Source organism: Marmota flaviventris, chromosome 10 (assembly GCF_047511675.1).
Source record: "Marmota flaviventris isolate mMarFla1 chromosome 10, mMarFla1.hap1, whole genome shotgun sequence".
NCBI classification, from domain to species: domain Eukaryota; kingdom Metazoa; phylum Chordata; class Mammalia; order Rodentia; family Sciuridae; genus Marmota; species Marmota flaviventris.
In genome coordinates this window covers 22,587,319-22,606,588 of record NC_092507.1, presented here as the reverse complement: position 1 = coordinate 22,606,588, position 19,270 = coordinate 22,587,319, and the positions used below count along the sequence as shown (strand labels likewise).

Here is a 19,270-nt window from a genome sequence, read left to right as displayed (position 1 = left end):
TCTTTTATTATGGTATAGAATCTTCCAGAGGCTTCCTAGCACAATCAAATGCAGACACCTCAGAGTGGCCTCAGAGCTCTCTTGACCCCCGCTTTCTGACCCTCTAGTTCCCCTGGCTTTGCAGATTTTCTCTAGTGGCCTTGGCTACCCAGCCAGAGGAGCCAGCATTCAAGCAAGGGTAATTACTGCTCCAAGTCCCCTGCTGAGATGTTAGGGCTTAGCAAAGCTTGTGAAGGAAAAGAAACAGGCTTGGAAATGAAGTAGGAGAGGTTCTGGCTGCATTTCCCAGGAACCCCAAACTTGCAGAGTCCTCTTGGTCTCATTGGTTGACAGAAAAAAGTTAGATCAAGTCTACCAGCCTAGTTTTATGGGCACGACCGAGCAACTTTTGCCAAGGCAAAGGGGCTTAGAGACTTTTTATAACCTCTCCTGGGGCAGAAATGATGGGCTGCTGTGGTGTCCAATCCAAACTCTGTGATGCCATGGGAGGGCGGGGCTTCCCCGCAGTTGCTCCTGGGCTGTTTGCTATGTTGCGAGTGAGCGGGGCGAATTCCAACTTTTCCTAAGATCCAGGGAGGAAAAGAACCCCCTGATTTCCTGTGACAGGGAGGCTTGAGGCCCATAAGCGGGTTCCACGAGGTCTTGCAGATTGCCATGAGGAGTTACAGGTGAGTCGAAGGGAGAGCCCGGGTCTGGGTCTGACTCCGGGTGGCTTTGCGTAGGAATTCTCCTCCTGACCTAGTTGGGAGTGATGGGAAGACCCTCAGCTCTAGGAGTGACTTCTGGAAGCAGTCATTCTACTTCAAATCCTGCTCCTTCTTTGACTGGACAAATGACCTTGGACAAGTAATTTTCCCTCTCTGTGCCTCAGTTTCTTCAGTTGTAAAATGGGGATAATAATAGCCCTTCCTTCAAAGGGTGGAGAGGAGGAGTGTGGGAGCTTATGCAGTGCAAGCCTAGAACACAGGGCACCGTTGACTGGACGATGGCTTTCTCTACAACAAGACAGACCTAGGTTTGAATCCTGTCACTAACTGCTGTGTGATTTGGGGCAAGTGCCTTGACCTCTCTGGACCTCTGTTTTTTTTTTTTTAACTAGCAATGGACTTGGCCACCATCCTGGCTTCCAGGGGTGGTGGTGAGCATCCAGGAAGTAGGGTGTGTGCAGCTGCTTGTCTGGATCTGGCAAAGGGCAGGTAGGGAGGGAATAGGGGTCCGCCTTCCCCCAAGGTCCCTGGGAGTGACGAAGGCTGACTGGGTCCTCTGAAGCAGGCTGCTGTCCTTCCCCGCCCACTGCAGAGCTGCCCGCCCCAGTTGTGACGACCTTGCCCCTGCCTGTCTGCGGGCAGGACGGAAGTGAGGCGGGCAGCCTGCAGCTTCCCCTTTTCTGCCCTGCTTTAGGCGCTGGGCTCCTTCCCCCTCAGTGACTCAGAGGAGGGGACAGCGGCATCATGGCCCCACGCGCGGCACCCATCCGCCAGACCTGCTGCTGCTTCAATGTCCGGGTAGTCACCACCGCCCTGGCCATCTACCATGTGGTGAGTGTGTGGTTCCCGGGCGAGGTGCGTGTGCGTGTGCTGGGCGTGTGTGTGTGTGTGTGTGTGTGTGCGCGTGTGGCGCCTGCTGAGCCCCGCCACCTGCTGCCTGCCCCCTCTCTGCTGGACCCTGGGCATCCCTTCCAGCTCAGGGCCTCAATTCTCCCCGACAAATGGGGACCCTGGAGACTCTGATTCTTGCACTGGGCCTGGACAGGCTGCGCTGCCCCAGGGTCTGGACATGGGCTGGACAAGGGCTGGACACGGGCTGGACACGGACTGTCCCCTTCGTGCTTCTTATGGGAGGGAGCCAAGCCCTCTTGGCCTAGGGCTCAGCCCAGCCATGGCCTCTGCCACCAAAGGGAGATGTTGGCCGGCTCAGCGACTGTGCAGCCAGCGGGAGTGGCACTGGGGGGCTCCTCTCTGGGGGCTGCTGTGTGCTGAGCGGCAGGAAGCCTTTGTCTTTGTCATCTCAGTGTGACTCTGGGCAAGTCACAGCCCCCAGAGTCAAGGCTCTTTCTTGTCTGGGGTGGCTGAAGTTTGGGGTCCTGTTCTGTCCTGTCCCGATCCACACCCTCCCCCGACTCTGGCCACACCCAGCTCCCCCAGACTCAGCACCTTCCTGCCAGGGTGACTCAGGCACGGCCTGTGGCTGATAGTTCTCTCATCGGCCTGAAAGAACTTCCTCAAAATCAGCCTAAATCTGCAAGCCGCTCCGGCCTGCTGCACACCCTGAGACCTGGCTGCTTTAGCTGTGCTTGCAGGCAGCGTGGCCAGGGCTGTGGGAAGAGCTGGCCCTCAGGGCTGGTGCGGTCAAGGGTTAGCACACAGCCTCGGGGCCAGACCCCTGTGTATACATCTGGCCTCCCTGCTTCTGTACTGTGCAGTCTTGGCCAACTTACTTACCTTCTCTGATTCCATTCTTCATCTAACCAATGGGGATGAAAATAATAAGCAAACAATAATAGGGTCGCCGTGAAGACAAGGAGCTCATTTCTACCGGGTGCTGCACGGTCGCGTGTTTCATTATGAATGGTGCTCCAACAGGGTCGCCCCTTTTGTTCTGAGAGGAGGGCAGAGGTTGTGCTGGTCAGCTCCTGCCCATGCAAGCGCTGGGAGTGGCAGATGACACCTCAACTGTCCCCATGTCTAGTCTTTAGGGCCTTCAGTCTCTGAGACTCTGCAGTATTCTCAGAAGGACGGTGAGGTTGGCAGAGGTGTCCCTGCAAGAGGTCCTTGGGTCCTTCCCTAGCTCTGCCACTGCCTGGTTGTGTGGCCTCAGGCCACCTGTCTCTGATCTGTTTCCTCTTTAGAAAGTCAGAGGCGACGGGGTGTTGACGGCGGGGTGCAGACAGCCCATGTGGGGCTCCTGTGGGCAGGTGGGCCTGCGGTGGCCTGGGGGCCCGGCTCCGTGTTCCCCGGCGGCTGCTCTTCATTTCTGCTCATTGTCACCACGGGGGACTGCGGGCACCAGCAGCTGCTCTTCTGACTTTTAGAGAAGCGGGAAGCAGGCTCTTCTGTCGGCCTTCTGAGGTCTCAGTGTTGGTGGCCGCGGCCGGGGAAAGGGCTCACCAGAGGCAGACCTCAGGGCAGCGCGTCTCTTGAGGTTTCTTCTCAACCCTGAGGTCCTCACCCGGAAATGGTCAAGCCGCATCCAGTCCCCACGCACAAACTGGAGAATGTGTGGGTCACTTCTCGGAGGTGGTGGCACTGTGGGAGGCGCAGAGTCTACCTGGACGGACAAGAAGCTGGCGTGTCAGGGTGCGTGTGTGTGTGTGTGTGTGTGTGTGTGTGTGTGTGTCAGTGGGGGGCGGGGCTTGGGCAGGGCTCTATGGAGACCAGCCTGGGGGTTGGGGTGGAGAAGGTGATGAGGGCTGTGAGTGACAAGCTATGAATCTGGACCTTCTCTATGGTGCATCATCGATGGCTGGGTCTGGAGAGTTCTTTGTTGAGAGGGGTGGATGTGTGCATTGTGTGACCCGATGCCAACAGAGATGCTGCCCTCCCCATCAATCAGGGCCCCAGCCACGGGGAACAGTCACTCCCACTTGAGAACCATGCCTGTAATGTGAGCCACAGGGAGCCATGGAATGTTCCAGAGCCAGAGGAGGCGTGAGAACAGGGGGGTAGCCTGCCGACTGGATGTCCTGTCCAGGAGCTTCATTCTGGCTGAGGTCCTTGGCTGACTCCAGGGGGACGTACCTTTTGGTCCCTTTCTCTTTCTGGGAAAGGCCAGGGGTCAGGGGCTGTCCTGTGGCCCAGCTGTCGGTGGCAGATACGTTGACAGGACCTTGAACATCTGGATGGTAAAAGAGAAACTGTCATCCAGGTGTGCCAATTGCCATGTTGGTCGTCATCTGGAGCCAGCCATGAGTGACGATAGCATACGTTGCAAGCTATTTGTGGACTTGGCCTCTCTGGGGAGAGTTAAATTGGGCCATTGACGTCCTGAGACAGCTTTACTGAGGCCCGGGGTGTCATTACGGGAAGGCTCTCTGGTGTCCAAGGGGGGGAAGCCAGTGCTGAGCTTCTGGGGGGCAGGGAGGGGGGATGCCTTCTTTGGGAGATTTTGGTTTGTTTAGAGGATTCTCTGGGCACCTGAACTTGCACACATAGAAGTCAGAGAACCTTCTTCAAGTCCAGGCTTGTCATTGACCCTAATGTCCTAAGTCAGTGGCAGGAGGCGAACCCCGGAGGAGACTTTCCTGGTGCCCTCTCTCCTGGCCTCACCCCCCCACCCCTGAACCTGGAATTCCATCCTAACAGAGCACCGTCGGGTGGAGCCCCAGTTCTGCTGTGAGAAGAACCTGCGCGGACTTGACCGTGGGACAGGACGCGGCGCCCGGGGTCTGGCTCCGCTCCCCGGCGCTTCCGAGTTTCCCACATTTGGTACAATGAGCACGCGTGGACTCTTAAAGTCGACTTTTTATTTTGCAAGAGTTTTAGATGAAAAACGGTGAATCATAGTGAGAGTTCCCTGTGTCCTGTTCCCCTCTTGTCAGCGTCCCCCAGGGTACAGAGGTTTGTCCCAAGCGACGACCACAGTGGATACAGGTTGTTAGCCAGGGTCCAGGTGTCGGCCACAACCTCTTGGCTTTTCCTGGTCTCCTTTCCTTCCAGGGTCCCCAGAGGGGCCCACCAGGATGGGGCACGCAGCTGGCACACACTCCCGCTTCCTCTGGGCCAGGGTGGGTCTCGTTCCTCCTGGTCCTTGATGACCTTGGCTCTGAGGAGCACTGGCGGGCACTTCCTTGACTTGTCTCAACTGGGACTGGCCTGGTGGCTCCCTCACCATGGGCCCAGGGTACCGTGCTTTTGGGAGGAGACCACAGGTGTGAAGAGCCATCAGTGCTTCACACCAAGGGGACGTGTGACGGTGACCTTGACTGCCTGGCCGAGGCAGTGCCGTCAGCTGTCTCCTCCCATTCCATGCTGCGAGCGTGGGGAGAGAGTTGCTGAGGCCCACCTTGAGGAGCAGGGGTGGGCTCCACCTCCTGGAAGGCCAGGAAGCCATGCCCAGCCCCTGGGATCCCACGGTGCCTGTCCTCCCCACTTGTCATTCACATTAGTGACTTCTTTGTCGGTGTCGGTGGGGACCCGGGGTGTTTGCGTTAGACTCTGGGTGGCAGTCCAACTGTTCTGCTTTGCTTTGCTGCTCAACTTCTCGGCTTCTTAAACTGGGAAGAACAGTCAGCAGCCTGTTGTTTAACGAGGAGTCCAATGCTCTGCCACCTCAGGAGCCCCGCCCAGGCCAGGGGACAGGCAAGGGGACAGGCCCGGCTCCTTCTCGGCCTCTGCCCTCAAGGATTCCACTCTGCCAAGGACAGCTGTGGAGTGGCCAGGGACGGTAGAGGGGTGCAGATGTGTGGGGATCCAGGAAAGACTTCCGGAGGAGGCTGGGTCCCGGGGAGGAGCAGGGCTTTGCCTGGGTGCCGGGACAGGGCACACGGGTGGAGGGAGGGTCTGAGCGGAGGCCTGGTGGTGGACAAGAGGCTGTGGGGTGCTGGAGGAGCCAGGATGTTGGCCAGGCTGGCTGCAGAGGGACAGCCACCGGGTGTGGGAGGAGTGTGAGACACCCTATCCCTCATGCCTGGGGCTTCGCAGCCAGCAGGAAGGGTCTGCTCCTCTTACCGGGGAAGACGCAGGCTCAGCAGGGCCTGACTTGCTCCAGCCACATGGGGGACGTGGGGGCCAGTTGCCTCCTCCAGGCCGCTGTTGCCTGCACACATGTGTGGCCTGAGCTGCGAGCCAGGGAGTAGACAAAAGAGATCCTTGGCCCTCCTGTGGCGGGGACCTGGCTGTCCGGAGGGCCCTCCCCGAACTCCTCGGCCTCCCCCGCTCATTTCTTCTTTGCCGTCCTCTCCAGGCAGCTCCCTGGAGTCCTCGACGTGTCCTCAAACTCCCAGGCTCCTCCCTCTGCTCCGCTCTGGGGGCTGTGGTCCCTCGGACTGGAAAGCCAAGGCCCTCTCCGTCACTCACTGACCCCAGGCCTCTGGCAGGCAGGTGCCATGGCTGCCTGGGCCTGGGTGTTCGTCTGTTGAATGAGGCCAGTGGTTTTGGCCTCCAGGTGACCTCTCCCAAGTGTGGCGCTGAGGCGACCCAGGTGGAGCAGGGTCTGGCCGGTGCGTGTCCTGAGTGGGCTGTGGGAAGCGACTGAGGGCCGCTCCCCTTTGAAAGCTCATCTCCCTGAGGCCTCAAACTCGGCCCCACCTGCCGGCTGGGGTCCCAGTGTGGGGCTGTTGGGGTCTGCCAGCTTCACGCCTGGTGCCGCTGGGCTGGACCCCGAGGCCTTGTTTTTGGCCTTCACAGCTCTGAGCCCTTGTGGGGGGGGGCTGGTGGGGGAGGTCTCTCCCCAGGGACACAGCTGAGTTTGCACCCATCTCTGGAGCCCCCACCTCCGACCTGCACACAGACCCTCCAGGGGTGAGCACCAGCAGGATCCAAGGGGCTCTGGGGTGATATGCAGCAAGGTCTGCTGCACCAGGCCTGGGGGCCCAAGTGAAGATGGTCACTTACCTGTGTGACTCTACCTAGGACAGGCCAGACCCAGGCTAGGCCCCTGTCCTCTCCCCACTTCATGGTTCTCAGTCCCAAGGTCAGAGGAAAGGGGAGTCTGGGAATGGGAGGAGGGTGGTGGCCCCAGGGGTTAGGGGTCACCTTAGCTGGAAGAACCCACTGCTGTGAGAGGGGCACAGCTGGAGAGGCATCAGCCCAAGGTGTCCCCCCAGGTGGAGGTGCTGGGCCCACTGAGGTGGCCCGCAGCTGGAGGGCAGGGCTGGTCCCCACGGAGGCTTCTCTATCTTCGCCCCAGTTCTGAGCTCCCCAGGAAATGAGGCTTTTATTTTGAGCCTAGAGCAGCCACCCAGAACCAGGGCCTGGCTCTGAGCTCATGCTGCCTGAGGCAGCGGGTGCAGACACCTCAGGGGGGCAGGAAGCGCGTGCACAGCCTCAGCCTGCTCAGGCCGCTCAGGACAGGGCCCAGGTCCGTCTCAGGCTCACGTTCCTCCCCTGGTGTCCTACATGTCAGCATAGACAGGACAACCGCCACCAGCCTCCATTTTATAGAAGAGGAAACAGGTTCAGGGAGGCCAAACAACTTCTCAGCTAATGGTAGATAAAGAACAAGAACCCAGGGGTCCTCTTCTAGAGGGAGACAGGGGAGGGGCAGTCTTCTCAGCAGCAGTGGGGCAGGGTCCCCTGTCACACCCAGGGGGAGTCTTGTTCTTAAAACACAGAGACCACATATAAAGGCTTGGGTTTAATTTCACCTGCAAAGTGGGGGAAAGTGAGAATTTCAGCAGAAACTGCCACGGCGGGAGGAGGGGGGCGGGTCCAGGGCCTGGCGTCCAGCCACGGCTTGGGTGGTCTTGATATGGTTCTTGCCGTTGCCGCGGGTCTTTTCTCTGAAGATAAATAGGGAAGCGATGGTTTTAGGCGACTGTTTGTGGGGTGGACTTTGAGGGAGGGGAGGCTTTGGGCCAAGGCTGGAAACTATCTCTGAGCACCCAAATGGCTGCCCCTGGAGGAAGATGTGAGGAACCACCCTCCTCGGGCAGCGGCCTTGCTGCGCAGGGCAGGGTGTGGGCTGGAGCTGGCCGTTTCCTGTGCCCATGCGGTTGGCCTCTGGCCTGTCCAAGCTCATCCAGCCTGTGCTCTGCTGCCCTCAGGGCCTTTGCACCAGCCCTGGGTCCTCCTGGAGTGCTCCTGCCAGCCCGAGTCCTTACCCCCGTGTCCCCCACCCCACCCCCACACTCCCAGCCACACAGCCAAGGACCGACTGTGCACAGTCTCTCAGTTTCCCGGATGCTCCTCACACTCTGGCCTCTGCTCATGCTGAGCCTCTGCCTGGAAGGCCCCTCTTTTGTGCCTGGGGAGATCTGTGAGACTGGCTTCCTCTGGGGCGCCTTCTGTGGGCCCCTACTCAGACCCTGAGCTCTCCTGGGTCCCCGAGCCCTACATGCTGGGTCCCTGTGTGTCCTGTGCTCTGATCCGAGTCTCATCTAAGGCTTGGCTTGATCCGTCTCCTAACCACTGGGGCCAGGCACCTGGTAGGTCCAGCCGATCTAGTTTATTTTCTCATTTTTGTAAACAGTTAATAATTTCCTGGGCAAGCGCGTAGACACCCCAGATGCTATCTTGAAAAACTCACCGAGGTGCGCACGCCTCAGAACTCTGAGAAGTGGCACAGGGTAGCCCCGGGCCCAGGCTCCTCCCGGGCACTGCCCGCCTGCCCACCCTCCACTGAGGCGCGGCCGGTGAACCCAGGGCTCTGGGCTCTGACCAGCCTCAGGCTGCGAGTCCCATTCTGTGCCCTGGCTGTTCCCCGCTGCTGCCCTATGTCACGGTGGGAACCAGCCTGACTGGGGGGTGGGGGGTGGCTCTCTGACACATGGAGCTGGCTGGTCCCCAGGGCCTGGTCTGGTGGCTGTACATCAGTGCCCTGGCTCTCAGCCCATCTTTCTGAATCACTGTCTGTGGTGGCAGACAGATGTCACCTCATGTGCCACTCTCTAAGGTGGCGGAGGTGGGGAAACCGAGGCCTGGAGCAGTAAAGTGACTTGGCGAGGACCACACGGGGCATCTGTGGCTGCCTTGGAGTTCTCCCCGTGGTACAGGAGCCCTGGGGTCCGGTAGCGAGGGGACAGTCAGTCTCAGGAGGGTGGGCCTGGTGAGGAGGCTGCAGAGGGGAGCGCAACGTCCCTGGGGCACCGGGGCCTCTGGCTGAGCTGTCGTTGGTGTGACGCCCTGGACGGGGCAGCGCGATGGTATCTGGGTGGCTGGAGGGGGGCTGGGGAGATAGAGCTCTGGGGGAACGCCTCCACCCCTCCGCCCCTGATGAGCTGCGACAGGAAGCAGGGCCCGGAGGGGCCCCCCAGCCCCCACGCACCTGGCTCCTGCATCCCCCTCCAAACAAAGCAGGGTGGGCAGCTGCTGGCGGTGGGGAGGGCCACGGTCACCACCCGAGGGCCCAAGTGTGCAGCAGCCCTGGAGGCTGAGGCCCGCCCGGTGCGGACCTGGACCTGGACCCGGGGCGCTGGCGGAGCTGCAGAGGGGGAGCTGGGCACAGGGGCGTGGCCCTGGGCGCCCTTGGCAGGCTGTGCCCTCTGCAGGTGGGTGGAGCCGGGCCCCTGGCAACTTCCGCCCAGTTGTGCAGGCGGAGTCTGTGGTCCTCCTGCAAAGCTCCTTGTAGGCAGCTGCGGGAGTATCCCCTACCGGTGGCACAGGGCGAGGGTCCCCTGACAGCTGGGGCCTTTCTCTGCAAGTTTTAGCCCCACCAGTCGCAGGGTCTCTGGCGCCTCCTGTGATACGGTGGGGGTTGGGCCCGGGCAGGACCAGCACAGCGGCCGTCTTCCGTCCCCCGCAGAGGGAACTGGCCCTTGAACCCCAGCACTGGGGAGCTTGATGCCACCACCCCGACCTGCAAGGCTGTCATCACACCATCCCATCACGACGGCAGCTGACATCAGCAGCAATATCTTCCCCACTGACCTGTGGCTACCTACTGCCTCCCAGGATGTCCACAGGCGTTACTGCCTCACTGCCACACCCAGTGTCACCGTTACCACCAAACATTCCCAGTGTCCCCTGATGGCCACCAGTGTCCACACCAACTCCAGCAGCATCACTGCAGCCACTGTCACCCCCAGCAGGCCACATCCCAGGCCACCCACCAACACCTCCCCAGGGGCCCTTGGCCTCTCCACTCGGCCCCTCCTCCCACAGCCTCTTCTTTGGGCTCAAGCTGTGGGTCTCCTGGAGACACCAGGAAGAGAAACAGAGATCTCCTGCCTCCTGGCCACTTCCCCCTGCTCGGCTTAGGGAACGGGAACTGAAACGCGGAGAACAGAGGGAAGAGGTGGAAAGCGGAACAGGGAGTGGAGAGAGAAGGGGCAGCCGGCCAGGTGGGGACAGCAGCCGGAGCCCGGATTTGGAGTCAGGAGGGCTAAGCTCATTCTGACTCAGCAGGCCTTGCTGTGTGACCTTGGCTGGTCACTGTTTCTCTCTGGGCCTCACTTCCCCCCTGGGAACATCCCCCTCTCAGGTAAGAGACATCTTTCCTGGAAGGATCCAAGCGTCCATACTGCCTGGCCCCTGGGCCTTTGCACATGCTGCTCCATTTCCTGGAATGCTTTCTTGTCTTCTCGGTTGGAAACTCCTACTCTCCTTCAGAGCCTTGCTCAAGGGTTGAGCAAAGAGGGTGGAACTGTCTCTGAGTCATCCCAGCAGCAGTGATCTGTCCCTCATCAGGGACCCTAAGCCCCAGTGTGTCCCTTTTGTGGCTCTTAGAATACTCGTCACCCCTGGGTCCTCTGAGACTGTGACATCTACAGGCTGGGGTGGGTGGATGGAGTTGAGGGTGCTCGGTGCTCAGAGTGCTTACAAGGAGTGAATGGATGCCCATGTACAGGATGGCGCTGCCCGCAGTGCCCGCCTGCTGCACCTGCTGTTGACCTCGCAGTGACCCTGGGAGGCCTGGCGGGACCCTCCCACTCCCTGGTGGGAGTTGAGGCCTGGCCTTAGTGGCTTCTCAGGAGCAGAGCCTGGGCTGGGCCCAGGGCCTCCCCCGCCGGCATCTCGGATGCTAGGAGCCGGGGGGGGCAGCTGCTGTCTGATGGATGTCGTGGGAGAAGAGAAGCTGGTTCCTGCCTCAGGATGACCCGAGGGCCTGGCCCAGCTGCCCCGAGCTCAGGGGAGCATGCTGTGTCCAGTAGACCCCAAGGGCTCCAGGGGAGGGCGAGGGCCGTGGCCTTGGAAATCTAGGCCTGGGGCTTCTGGGCCTCCCTGGTCACTGGGGGCCAGCCTGGGGTCCACCCCGGGACGGTGCTTGTCCCCTCAGACCTGCAGGACTCCCGTCGGCTCCTCTCCCTTTCCGTCACCAACAGTGAGACCAGGAGGAGGGGACGGGCTCTGTCCTCCCCTGGGGCTCTCCTGCAGGTGCCAGCCACCGCCGTACCTGCTGTCCATTCGGGGCTGCTCTGGGCCTCCCGACAGGACCCCGCCTTCCTGGTTCCTGCTGCGCCAGGTAAAGCGGCCCCTGGAGTGAGCCCCGTGGCCCCCGGCCCCCGCAGACCCCGCTCAGTGCTCCGCAAACACCACGCGGTGGATCCTCCCTGAGCCTGCCAGGCTTGCTTTGCAGATGAGAGAATTCTGTGAGGGAAAGTGACCTGTCCAAGGTCACATAGTGACTTTCTCAGTCTGGCTTAGGATCGACTCATTGTCACCCTTCTGTGCTGTGTCTTTCGGACCCCCTGGGAGGATGTACTGTGGCAGGAAGACAAATCGAGATCTGTGTCTGAGCTAAAAAAAAACCGCACAGTCAGCAGGGGGAAACAGATGGTGGCTGTCTGGTTGCTGTTGGCTGAGCATGCGTTGCCGGTGCAGGGACACTAGAAAGTCAGTGTAAACTTAGGCTATATTAATAGAGGTAGAGCACCCATTACAATGGAGGGGATAATCTTGTTCTCAGCATGGGCAGATTGCTCCTGGAGAATTGTGTGCTTGTGTGTGTGTGGGGGGGACTGTCAGGACACGGACACAGGGACTGTTGTGAGGCCCCTGGGCTAGAAGCATTATAGTGGAGGTTGTGTGGCGCAGGACCCCTGCATGGGCCCAAGGGCCTTCCAGATTTCAGTTTTGTGGCTGGGCTTCAGCTGCTGGCAGGGCCACCCCGCACCCAGCCATCGGCTCGGCCCTTTCTCCACCATTCTTAGCAAGGTCCCTGAGGGGACGGGGTCTCATTCAACAGATGCCACAGCCAGAGCTGTGAGCAGGAGAGAGGGGACCTTCCCCGCCGGGCCTGAGCCTGGTGGCTCGGTGCTGACTGTCTGCCCGCCTGGCCCGCGCGCCCTTTGGAGCAGATGTTCCTACTGTCCTTATTTTGAAACAGTGGGGCCGCGGGCTCAGGGCTGCCCGGGCATCTGGAGATTCAGGGACCAGGCACCCTCCAGGGCTGTCCCAGCCTGCGTCGATGACTCGGGGAACTTGGAGCTCCCATGTGACCCCGTGATGCCCAGAGCCTCTGGTACCCTCGTCCCCAACCCCCACCCCTAACCTTCAGCCGTGGCAGTGTCCCCGAGAGCAGGGCTGGTCTGAGCGCTGCTCATTTAGGATTCTCAGTGGCCTCTTGAGGTGGCTGCTAGGGTCAGCCCCATTTTGCAGATGGAGAAGCCGAGGCACAGAGAGGTCAAGCAACTTGTCCAAGGTCGCAGATCTGGGAAGAGGAAGGACCAGGATCATGAGCTTGGGCTGTTGCTCCGTGAAGTCCACTCTGCCTGGGCCTCCACCCCAGGACCCTGCTCGAGGCCCCTGACCGTGCTGCACTGGGGCCAGAGGGGGCGGTGGGGAAGCCATGCCAGCCGGCCGACTGCCCTCTCTTCCGCCCCAGATCATGAGTGTCCTGTTGTTCGTGGAGCACACCGTGGAGGTGGCCCGCGGCAAGGCCTCCTGCAGGTTCTCCAAGACCGTCTACCTCAGGATCGGTAGGTCCAGGACGGGGTGGGCAGAGGAGGGGAGGGGGACTGGCCAGGGGCAGGCGGGGGGGTCTGGGGTCCTGCCACACCCTCTCGGATGACCTTGCCAAACCCCTCCCCGGGAGCCCCTGCCACTCCACCTGCCCTCGGGATGCCCTCCTGTGGCCGCCGAGTGTGGGGCGCAGGGCAGCGGAGAGCTCCCTGCAGGGGTGGGCGCCTCAGGCCTCGGGCGGTGCTCCCTGCGGCTCATCTCCCGGCCACACCACACCCCGACCCACCCCTGCACCCCAGCTCGTGGCCCACTCTGTCACTCAGAGTCCCTCTTCAGGGACACCTGCAAGGGCCTCTCCTGACTAAAGGCGACCCCGGCCAGCCCCCAGCCCACCCTGGCTGCACGGTCCTGGCTGTCTGTGTGCCCCCAGTCCTCGAGGTGGGGTGCAGGGAGCAGGCCCCCTGTTCCCGCTCCTGTGCCCTCACCGGTGCACTCGGAGCGGGACTTGGTCCCGAGCCCCGGCCTCACGGCCCCCTCGCCTTGCAGCCGACCTGGTGTCCAGCTTCCTGCTCATCGGCCTGCTCTTCCTCATCAGCCTGAGCCTGCTGCTCGGCGTGGTCAAGGTGAGGGGCGGCGGGAGGGAGGGCGGGTGGGCGCCAGGAGTCCCGTTGCCCGCCCTGCACCTCTGCTGGGCCGTGCAGCCGGCTGCCCAGTGGGTGGGGGTGCCTCAGGAGCGCCCAGCCTCACTGTGGGGTCCTCCTAGCTGTGGGAGCCCCGGCCCTGTGGGGCTCCCTGGCTGGTCAGGTGCCTGGCTGTTGTGCTGACCTGGCGCTAGGGAGGAACTGCCCGCTGGCCCACATCTGGCTGAGCTGCCAGGGCGGGCAGAGGAGAGGAGGGGTGGCTTTGAGTTGTGGGGAGCAGGAGATGAGCTCGTGACGGCCCAGAGCGGGACCCAGGTGCTGGGACCTCCCAGAGAGCTCCGCGTTTCACCGGGGAGGAAGGAGCGACCCTGTGGCCCAGGGTGGAGCGAGGGGCTCCCAGGCCCTGGCGAGGTTGGGTGGGGGACGGAGGCAGACCACCTCCTGCAGAAGAGGACCCGCCCTGGTCCCCTGGCCCTGGAGAAGCGGGAAGCCCATCTCGCCACAGTGTCCCCAGGAAGAGGGCCCGTCCTGTGCAGGCGGGGGGCTGGGCACTGGGACAAGCAGAGGGGGCTGCAGGCAGGTGGGAGTCGGGGGTCTTGGTCGCCTCCCAGGCAGCCACTCCTGCTGTGACTTTGTTCCCAGCTGCATCTGCACAGCACGGGGGCAGAGTGGCGGGAATCATCCAGGGAGGAAGGGGCGCAGGGGACATGAGCTGTGCGGGACATGCCGGCTGCATGCCGGGCCACCTGACAGCGCGGGGTCTGCCTTCCAGAGCCGGGAGAAGTACCTGCTGCCCTTCCTGTCCCTGCAAGTCATGGACTTCCTGCTGTGCCTGCTCACCCTGCTGGGCTCCTACATCGAGCTGCCCGCCTACCTCAAGTTCTCCTCGCGGCCCCAGGGGGTGAGTGCCCGCCCCACCCAGAGGCGAAGGCTGAGCTGGCGAGGGCAGGAGCCCCCTTCCTGGTGGTGTCATTGAGCAAGTCCCCAACCCCCAGCCCCCCAAACCCTCGCACCGTGGCCCCGGGTTCTCTCTGGAGGCGAAGCCTGGGTGAAGCCAGTGCGGGTGTTGGGTCTGCACCAGGAGGGGGCACGTGTCCTTCTCAGCCCCAGTCCCATTGTCCCTCCTTTGGGACCAAGTCAGAGAAGGAGAGGACGGTAACCAGTGAATGACACAGGAACGCGGCCATGGCTGGGGCCAGACTTGGTCCTGCCGAGGTTACTCATCACACTGTCCTTGATTATTGCTCTGGAAGAGGCCGGGGGTCCCTGTCACAGAGGAGCCCTGGTCTGCAGCTGAGAGAGCCTTCTATAGTTCTGGGTCTGCCACCAGCCCTTGCTGTGACCATGGGGGCCTTTCCCTGGGTTCTCTGGGGACTGGAGGGTCACTGGCCTCTCCTACTGAGACAGATCCCTGCAATGATCTGGCCTCTGCTTGCTGGTCTCCATTCTTCCTCTCTGATTTGCCTTCCCAAGGGCCCCTCGAAGGTCCCCCTGATGACCCTGCAGCTGCTGGACTTCTGCCTGAGCATCCTGACCCTCTGCAGCTCCTATATGGAAGTGCCCACCTATCTCAACTTCAAGTCCATGAACCACATGGTGAGTCTGGGGCAGAGGTCCATGCCAGCTCACTGGCTGTGTGGCCTGGGGCAACTTACTTGGCCTCTCTGTGCCTCCATGCTTGGGTTTCCTGGGAGGAAGGTTCTCGTGTGTGATTCACTGAGGGAGCCCACTCAGGAAAAAACTTGGACAAAGTGCGAGAAGCAGGTTCCAGGAAGGACAGGAGCCAGGCAACCGTGTGGCCATGGGAGCGGCCCTGCTGGTCCCAGAGGGAGGCCTGGACTGTTGGTGGCACCACAGAAATAACACTAGTTTCCCTCTTCCTTTTTTTTATTGTCACCTGACAAGTGGTCCCCAAACATCCCCGTTTAAAGCAGTTACCATTTCCCCTTGGAGGATCAGGAGGTGGGGAGCAGGTTGTTCCGACCCAGGGCCCCTCGAGGGTGCAGCAAGATGTAGGTTGGGTTGTGTGGACCCTGAGGACCCGCGCCGAGAGAGCTCCTCATGGCCACCGGCGCTCTGCCCGGTCCCCAGCCGTGGGTCTTGCTAGGCTGCTGCGTGCCCGGATGGCACGGCTGCTGGTTCCCCTCCACTGCGGCCTGGCAGGAGAGCAGCAGGAAGTGGCAACGTCTTCCATGCCTGTGTCAGATGTGGGACAGTCACTTCTGCCACATTCTGCTCATGAGAAGTGAGTCACCAAGTCCAGCCCGCACACCAGGGCAGAGGACGGAGCTCTGCAGGCGGAGGCGGGCACCAGAGTGTGAGAGCAGATCCCGCCCAAGGCGTCTCCCCAGGGCCAGACCCCCGCGCCAGTCGGTCACACGCTAGGAGTACCAAGGGGCCAGGTGGCTCCTACCCGCCCGGAGGGCACAGGGTGGCCTGCCCGGCTGGGAAGGGACCAGAGCTGCAGCCGCACCTGCTTCCTAGGTTTGCCGGCCACCACTCAGCCGAGGCCGTCCAGGGGGCCCAGGTGCCCCCAGCTGGGCCGTCCTTGCCCTCCTCCTTTGTCTAGCCCTCTGGCCCACTTGGCATCCTCGGGGATGTGCCCGCTGCCTCGGGGCGTGGCAGACCCCCGTGGGCGTGGCAGACCCCCCCCCCCCACCGGGCGAGGTAGACCCAGAGGGCTCGGGCCTCCCTGTCCCGCCCAGACGGTTCCTGCGGGAGCTCCTGAGGACCTGGGGTGCTGATGGGACCCCAACTCTGTTGCAGAATTACTTCCCGAGCCAGGAGGGCTTGGCCCACAGCCAGTTCATCAGGACCATGATCATCTTCTCCGTCGCCTTCATCATCGTCTTGGTCCTGAAGGTGCGCGGCGGGGTCTGAGGCTCAGCTGAGGCGTCAAGTGGGCCCGTCCTCACCCTCCCTGCTTTATCTAGCCCTCTGGCCCACTTGGCATCCTTGGGGACGCCCCTTTAGAGGACATAGGTCTGCAGGGGCCACCTGTGTCAGATGCCAGGGCCTTATTGTGTAGCCCAGAGCGCTCTGCTCCAGCCACCATCGGGGATCAGGCTGGGACAGACTGGCCTGGAGCCGAGGCGGGTCTTCAGCAGGTCGGGCTCTCTGGGGGGTCTCATCTGCAGTAGGGGCATCTGTGTCCTGCTTGACCCATAGCACAGTGTTAAGTGGGTCAGAAGTCACCGTGCAGACGGGACCTGGGGTCATATGAGTAGAGGTTTGGTGAGGAGAAAGAAGGAGGGGAAGGGTCTCCTCAGGGGCAACAGGCCCACGGCAGAGTCTAGCTCTCCCAAAACAGAATTGCACTCCTTTGAACATTCTCTCTGGGAGGGGACAGTGGCTTCCCAGTGGCATGCAAACAGGTGAGGGGCATGAGTGGCTTCAAGGTGGAGCCGAGTGGGGAGTGACATCGCGCGCCCCACTGGAGACCCGAACTGCAGCCCAGTCCCTCCTTTCTCTCTCTCTTCTTCAGAGTGGGCTCGGGGCTCGCTCTCGCCCCATGGTTCCTGGGTGGCTGCTGGCCGCCCGCGGAGCTCCCTGGCCCTTCCCCCTCCTGCTCTCACTCTTCATCATCTCTGTTTATTTCTGTGCCATCCAAGTCCCACCAAGGGACCTGCCAGGTGGCGGGGCTGGTGCTCTTCCATGGGGCAGTTTGGGGTGTCTCTTGTGGCCCAGCATGTCCACCCCAAACCCTTCCTGGTCCTTCCTCCCACGGCTGAGAAGACGCTGAGGCCCCCTCAGCCGATGGATCCGTCCGCACACCTCCCCTCTCTTCCTGGGTCTCCGTGGACGGGCAGGGATGCCTGCTTCCTAACTGCCCTCTCTGGAGTTGGGCTGGTCCTCTGGGGAGTGAGCTCCTTGCCCGGGGTGGTCAGGGACCTGCAGGGCCATCGCTAGTGCGGCTGGAGGGCCCACCCTGCCAGGCCCCTTGCTGGGTGGCAGCACCGGGCCATTGCCTTCTGGGTTTGGGCAGGAGGGTCGGGGAGCGCAGCCTGACCCTGCTCCTGTCCAGGTCTACATGCTCAAGTGCGTGTGGAGATGCTACAGACTCCTGAAGTCCGTGAACTCGGCCGAGGAGAGGGGCGCCCCCAAGACGCTCCCGAAGGTGAGCTGGGCCGAGGGGGGCTCTGCCGCTCTCTCACTGTGCCGTTCGGGGCCAGTACCTTTCCCTCTCTGGGCCTCAGTTTCTGCACTTGAAGATAAGGGTGGGACAGAAGGGTCGTGAAGCTCTCAGTTCTGAAGGTCTGAGTAGGAGTCTGCCTGCCCCTGAGCGTCGGTGACCTCTCACCTTGGCTTCATATCCAAACTTGGGGTGCAGAGAAAACCGATTCCTGCCCTGGAAGCGGGTGTGGTCCAGAGAGAGCCCGGACTCAGAGACACAGTCACGACTTGGTGTGAAGACAGGGAGAGCAGCAGGCAGCGTCAGGGAGGCTTCCTGCAGAAGGGACCCTGGCCCAGTCTTCCCTGCTTGAAGGGTACAGGGAGCTGGGAAGGGGCTTCAGTGGGGGACCGAGCGTGCTCAGGAGCAGCCGGGTGAGGAGCCGCCATGGGCACGCTCCTCGTGTGCAGCGGGATCATACTAATAAAGACAAGCTTGGTTGCAAGTGGCAGAAACCTAACCCAATCTGACTTAAGTGAAAAAGGGAACTTTCCAGATCAAAGGACTGAGAAGTCCACCGTGGGTCTGGCCCAGGCCTGGTCCTGACGCCAGGATCCTCCATTGTTTGACTCCACTTTCCTCAGTGCTGGCTTTGTTTCCAGGCAGCGTTTCCCTTGTGGTGGCAAAGTGGCTGCCAGAACCCATAGGCCTACATCCCGCCTTCTTGGTAGTCCAACAGAAAGAGGAGTGTATCTGATTGGACCAGTTTAGGTCACATGCTTTTCTCCAAACCAATGGCCATAGCCAGGGGGATGGCATTCTACTTTGGCCAAGCAAACCCAGGCCACAGACCCACCCCCTGGATCTGGAGGATGGTCCAGTTCTTTGGAAAACGAAGGGACTAAGAATGTTTCCTCAAGGAAAATGGCGCTTTGTCATCCAAACATGGGGAACTCGATGCCGAATGGGCAACAAGTGTATCCGCTGTGGGGACAGAGACCCCATCCCAGGCAGGCAGTGTCTAGCGCAGGGTGAGTGCCGAGACGCGCTGGTCGGGATGAGCAGCGTCATTTGCCAGAGGTGGGGGTTGGGGTCCCTCCACTGCGGTTGGAATCGTGGTCCTTCCTGACCACAGTCAGCCCCCTTCTCTCTGTCCCTCCCAGGTGGTCCTGCCGACCTACGAGGAAGCCCTGTCTCTGCCTTCCAAGTCTCCTGAGGGGGACCCCGCGCCACCCCCGTACTCAGAGGTGTGACCCTCGCCAGGCCCCGGCCCTGATCTGGGCCCAGCTGCCTCATAGTCTGCTGCTTTGCTTTGGTGGCCCTGGTGGACCACCAGCCGACTTCAGGACAACTGCTGTGTCCCCTCGCTGGCCTGCTCCCCCTGCGGGCCCCAGGCACTCTCCCTTGGGTCAGGCTGGAGGCCGCAAATCGAGCCCAACAGCTCTGCTTACGTCCACCAGCAAGGAGTCATTTTAGACGACTGGTTGTTCTGAATTTAGTGAGCTTGGCTAAACCACTAGCAGCTCCATCAGTCTAACCCAGCAGCTGTCAGACAGAAGCACATCGGTCAGGTCAGCGAAATAAATTGGTCAAACCACAGTCCATTGCGTGGGTGCGTAAAGGGTGGTCATTTATAGGACGGGTCTGTGACCATCCCCAGTGAGGCCCCCGCCTCCCCCCATCTCTGTAAAATCAGTTTCTTCACACAGTTTGCTTAAACCATCAAGCAGCAGCCTAGCTGTCACTCAAAGTCGTGATAGACAGAATAAACAGTGATAAAGTTTGATCAGGTCACTCAGTCCAAACTGACCCAAGGTCAGCGGCCCACTCTGGCCAGTGCAGTTCCCCCGGCGGTGAATGCTCGTTGATTCAGATGAGAATCCCCGCGGTCTCCCCGTCACCCCGAAGCTGTCAGGAAACAGGCGCTCAGGATCACGACTCTCTTGCTGGAGTCGTCACTACCCGCAGTCAGACGCTGGCCCCTGGCGTCCCTGGGCCCAGCCTGGTCACATCACCTCTGG

At 61.4% G+C, this 19,270-nt stretch overlaps 1 protein-coding gene and 2 long non-coding RNA genes across 4 annotated transcripts; 2 read left to right on the top strand and 1 right to left on the bottom strand.

The window, feature by feature from the left end:
- Positions 1-1,086: 1,086 nt before the first annotated feature.
- Positions 1,087-18,848, top strand: Laptm5 (lysosomal protein transmembrane 5). 2 transcript variants are annotated; one of them, XM_071617560.1, is made up of 9 exons: positions 1,087-1,196; positions 1,402-1,538; positions 12,421-12,514; positions 13,044-13,120; positions 13,911-14,039; positions 14,612-14,734; positions 15,905-16,000; positions 17,163-17,255; positions 18,413-18,848. In XM_071617560.1, exons 1-9 carry the CDS (start codon positions 1,102-1,104, stop codon positions 18,463-18,465), a joined length of 897 nt encoding a protein of 298 aa, XP_071473661.1. In that variant the 5' UTR covers positions 1,087-1,101; the 3' UTR covers positions 18,466-18,848. The 2 variants fall into 2 exon arrangements, with proteins under 2 accessions (XP_071473661.1, XP_027793036.2); XM_027937235.2 differs by lacking the exon at positions 1,087-1,196 and having other exon boundaries at positions 1,387-1,538.
- LOC139707232 (uncharacterized) lies at positions 1,552-4,501 on the top strand. Its single transcript, XR_011708806.1, has 2 exons — positions 1,552-3,296; positions 4,302-4,501. It is a non-coding gene; the product is annotated as an uncharacterized lncRNA (long non-coding RNA).
- LOC114094201 (uncharacterized) lies at positions 7,281-9,208 on the bottom strand. The gene is made up of 2 exons (XR_004618640.2): positions 8,923-9,208; positions 7,281-7,438 (listed from the first exon to the last, which is right to left on the bottom strand). It is a non-coding gene; the product is annotated as an uncharacterized lncRNA (long non-coding RNA).
- Positions 18,849-19,270: the final 422 nt, after the last annotated feature.

Bases quoted from the DNA above. Each gene is read 5' to 3' on its own strand.
- Laptm5 (XM_071617560.1), top strand. From the start codon at position 1,102: ATGGACTTGGCCACCATCCTGGCTTCCAGGGGTGGTGGTGAGCATCCA. The intron at 1,197-1,401 runs GTAGGGAGGGAA...GCCCTGCTTTAG, and splicing joins CTGGATCTGGCAAAGGGCAG to GCGCTGGGCTCCTTCCCCCT. The intron at 17,256-18,412 runs GTGAGCTGGGCC...TGTCCCTCCCAG, and splicing joins CCCCCAAGACGCTCCCGAAG to GTGGTCCTGCCGACCTACGA.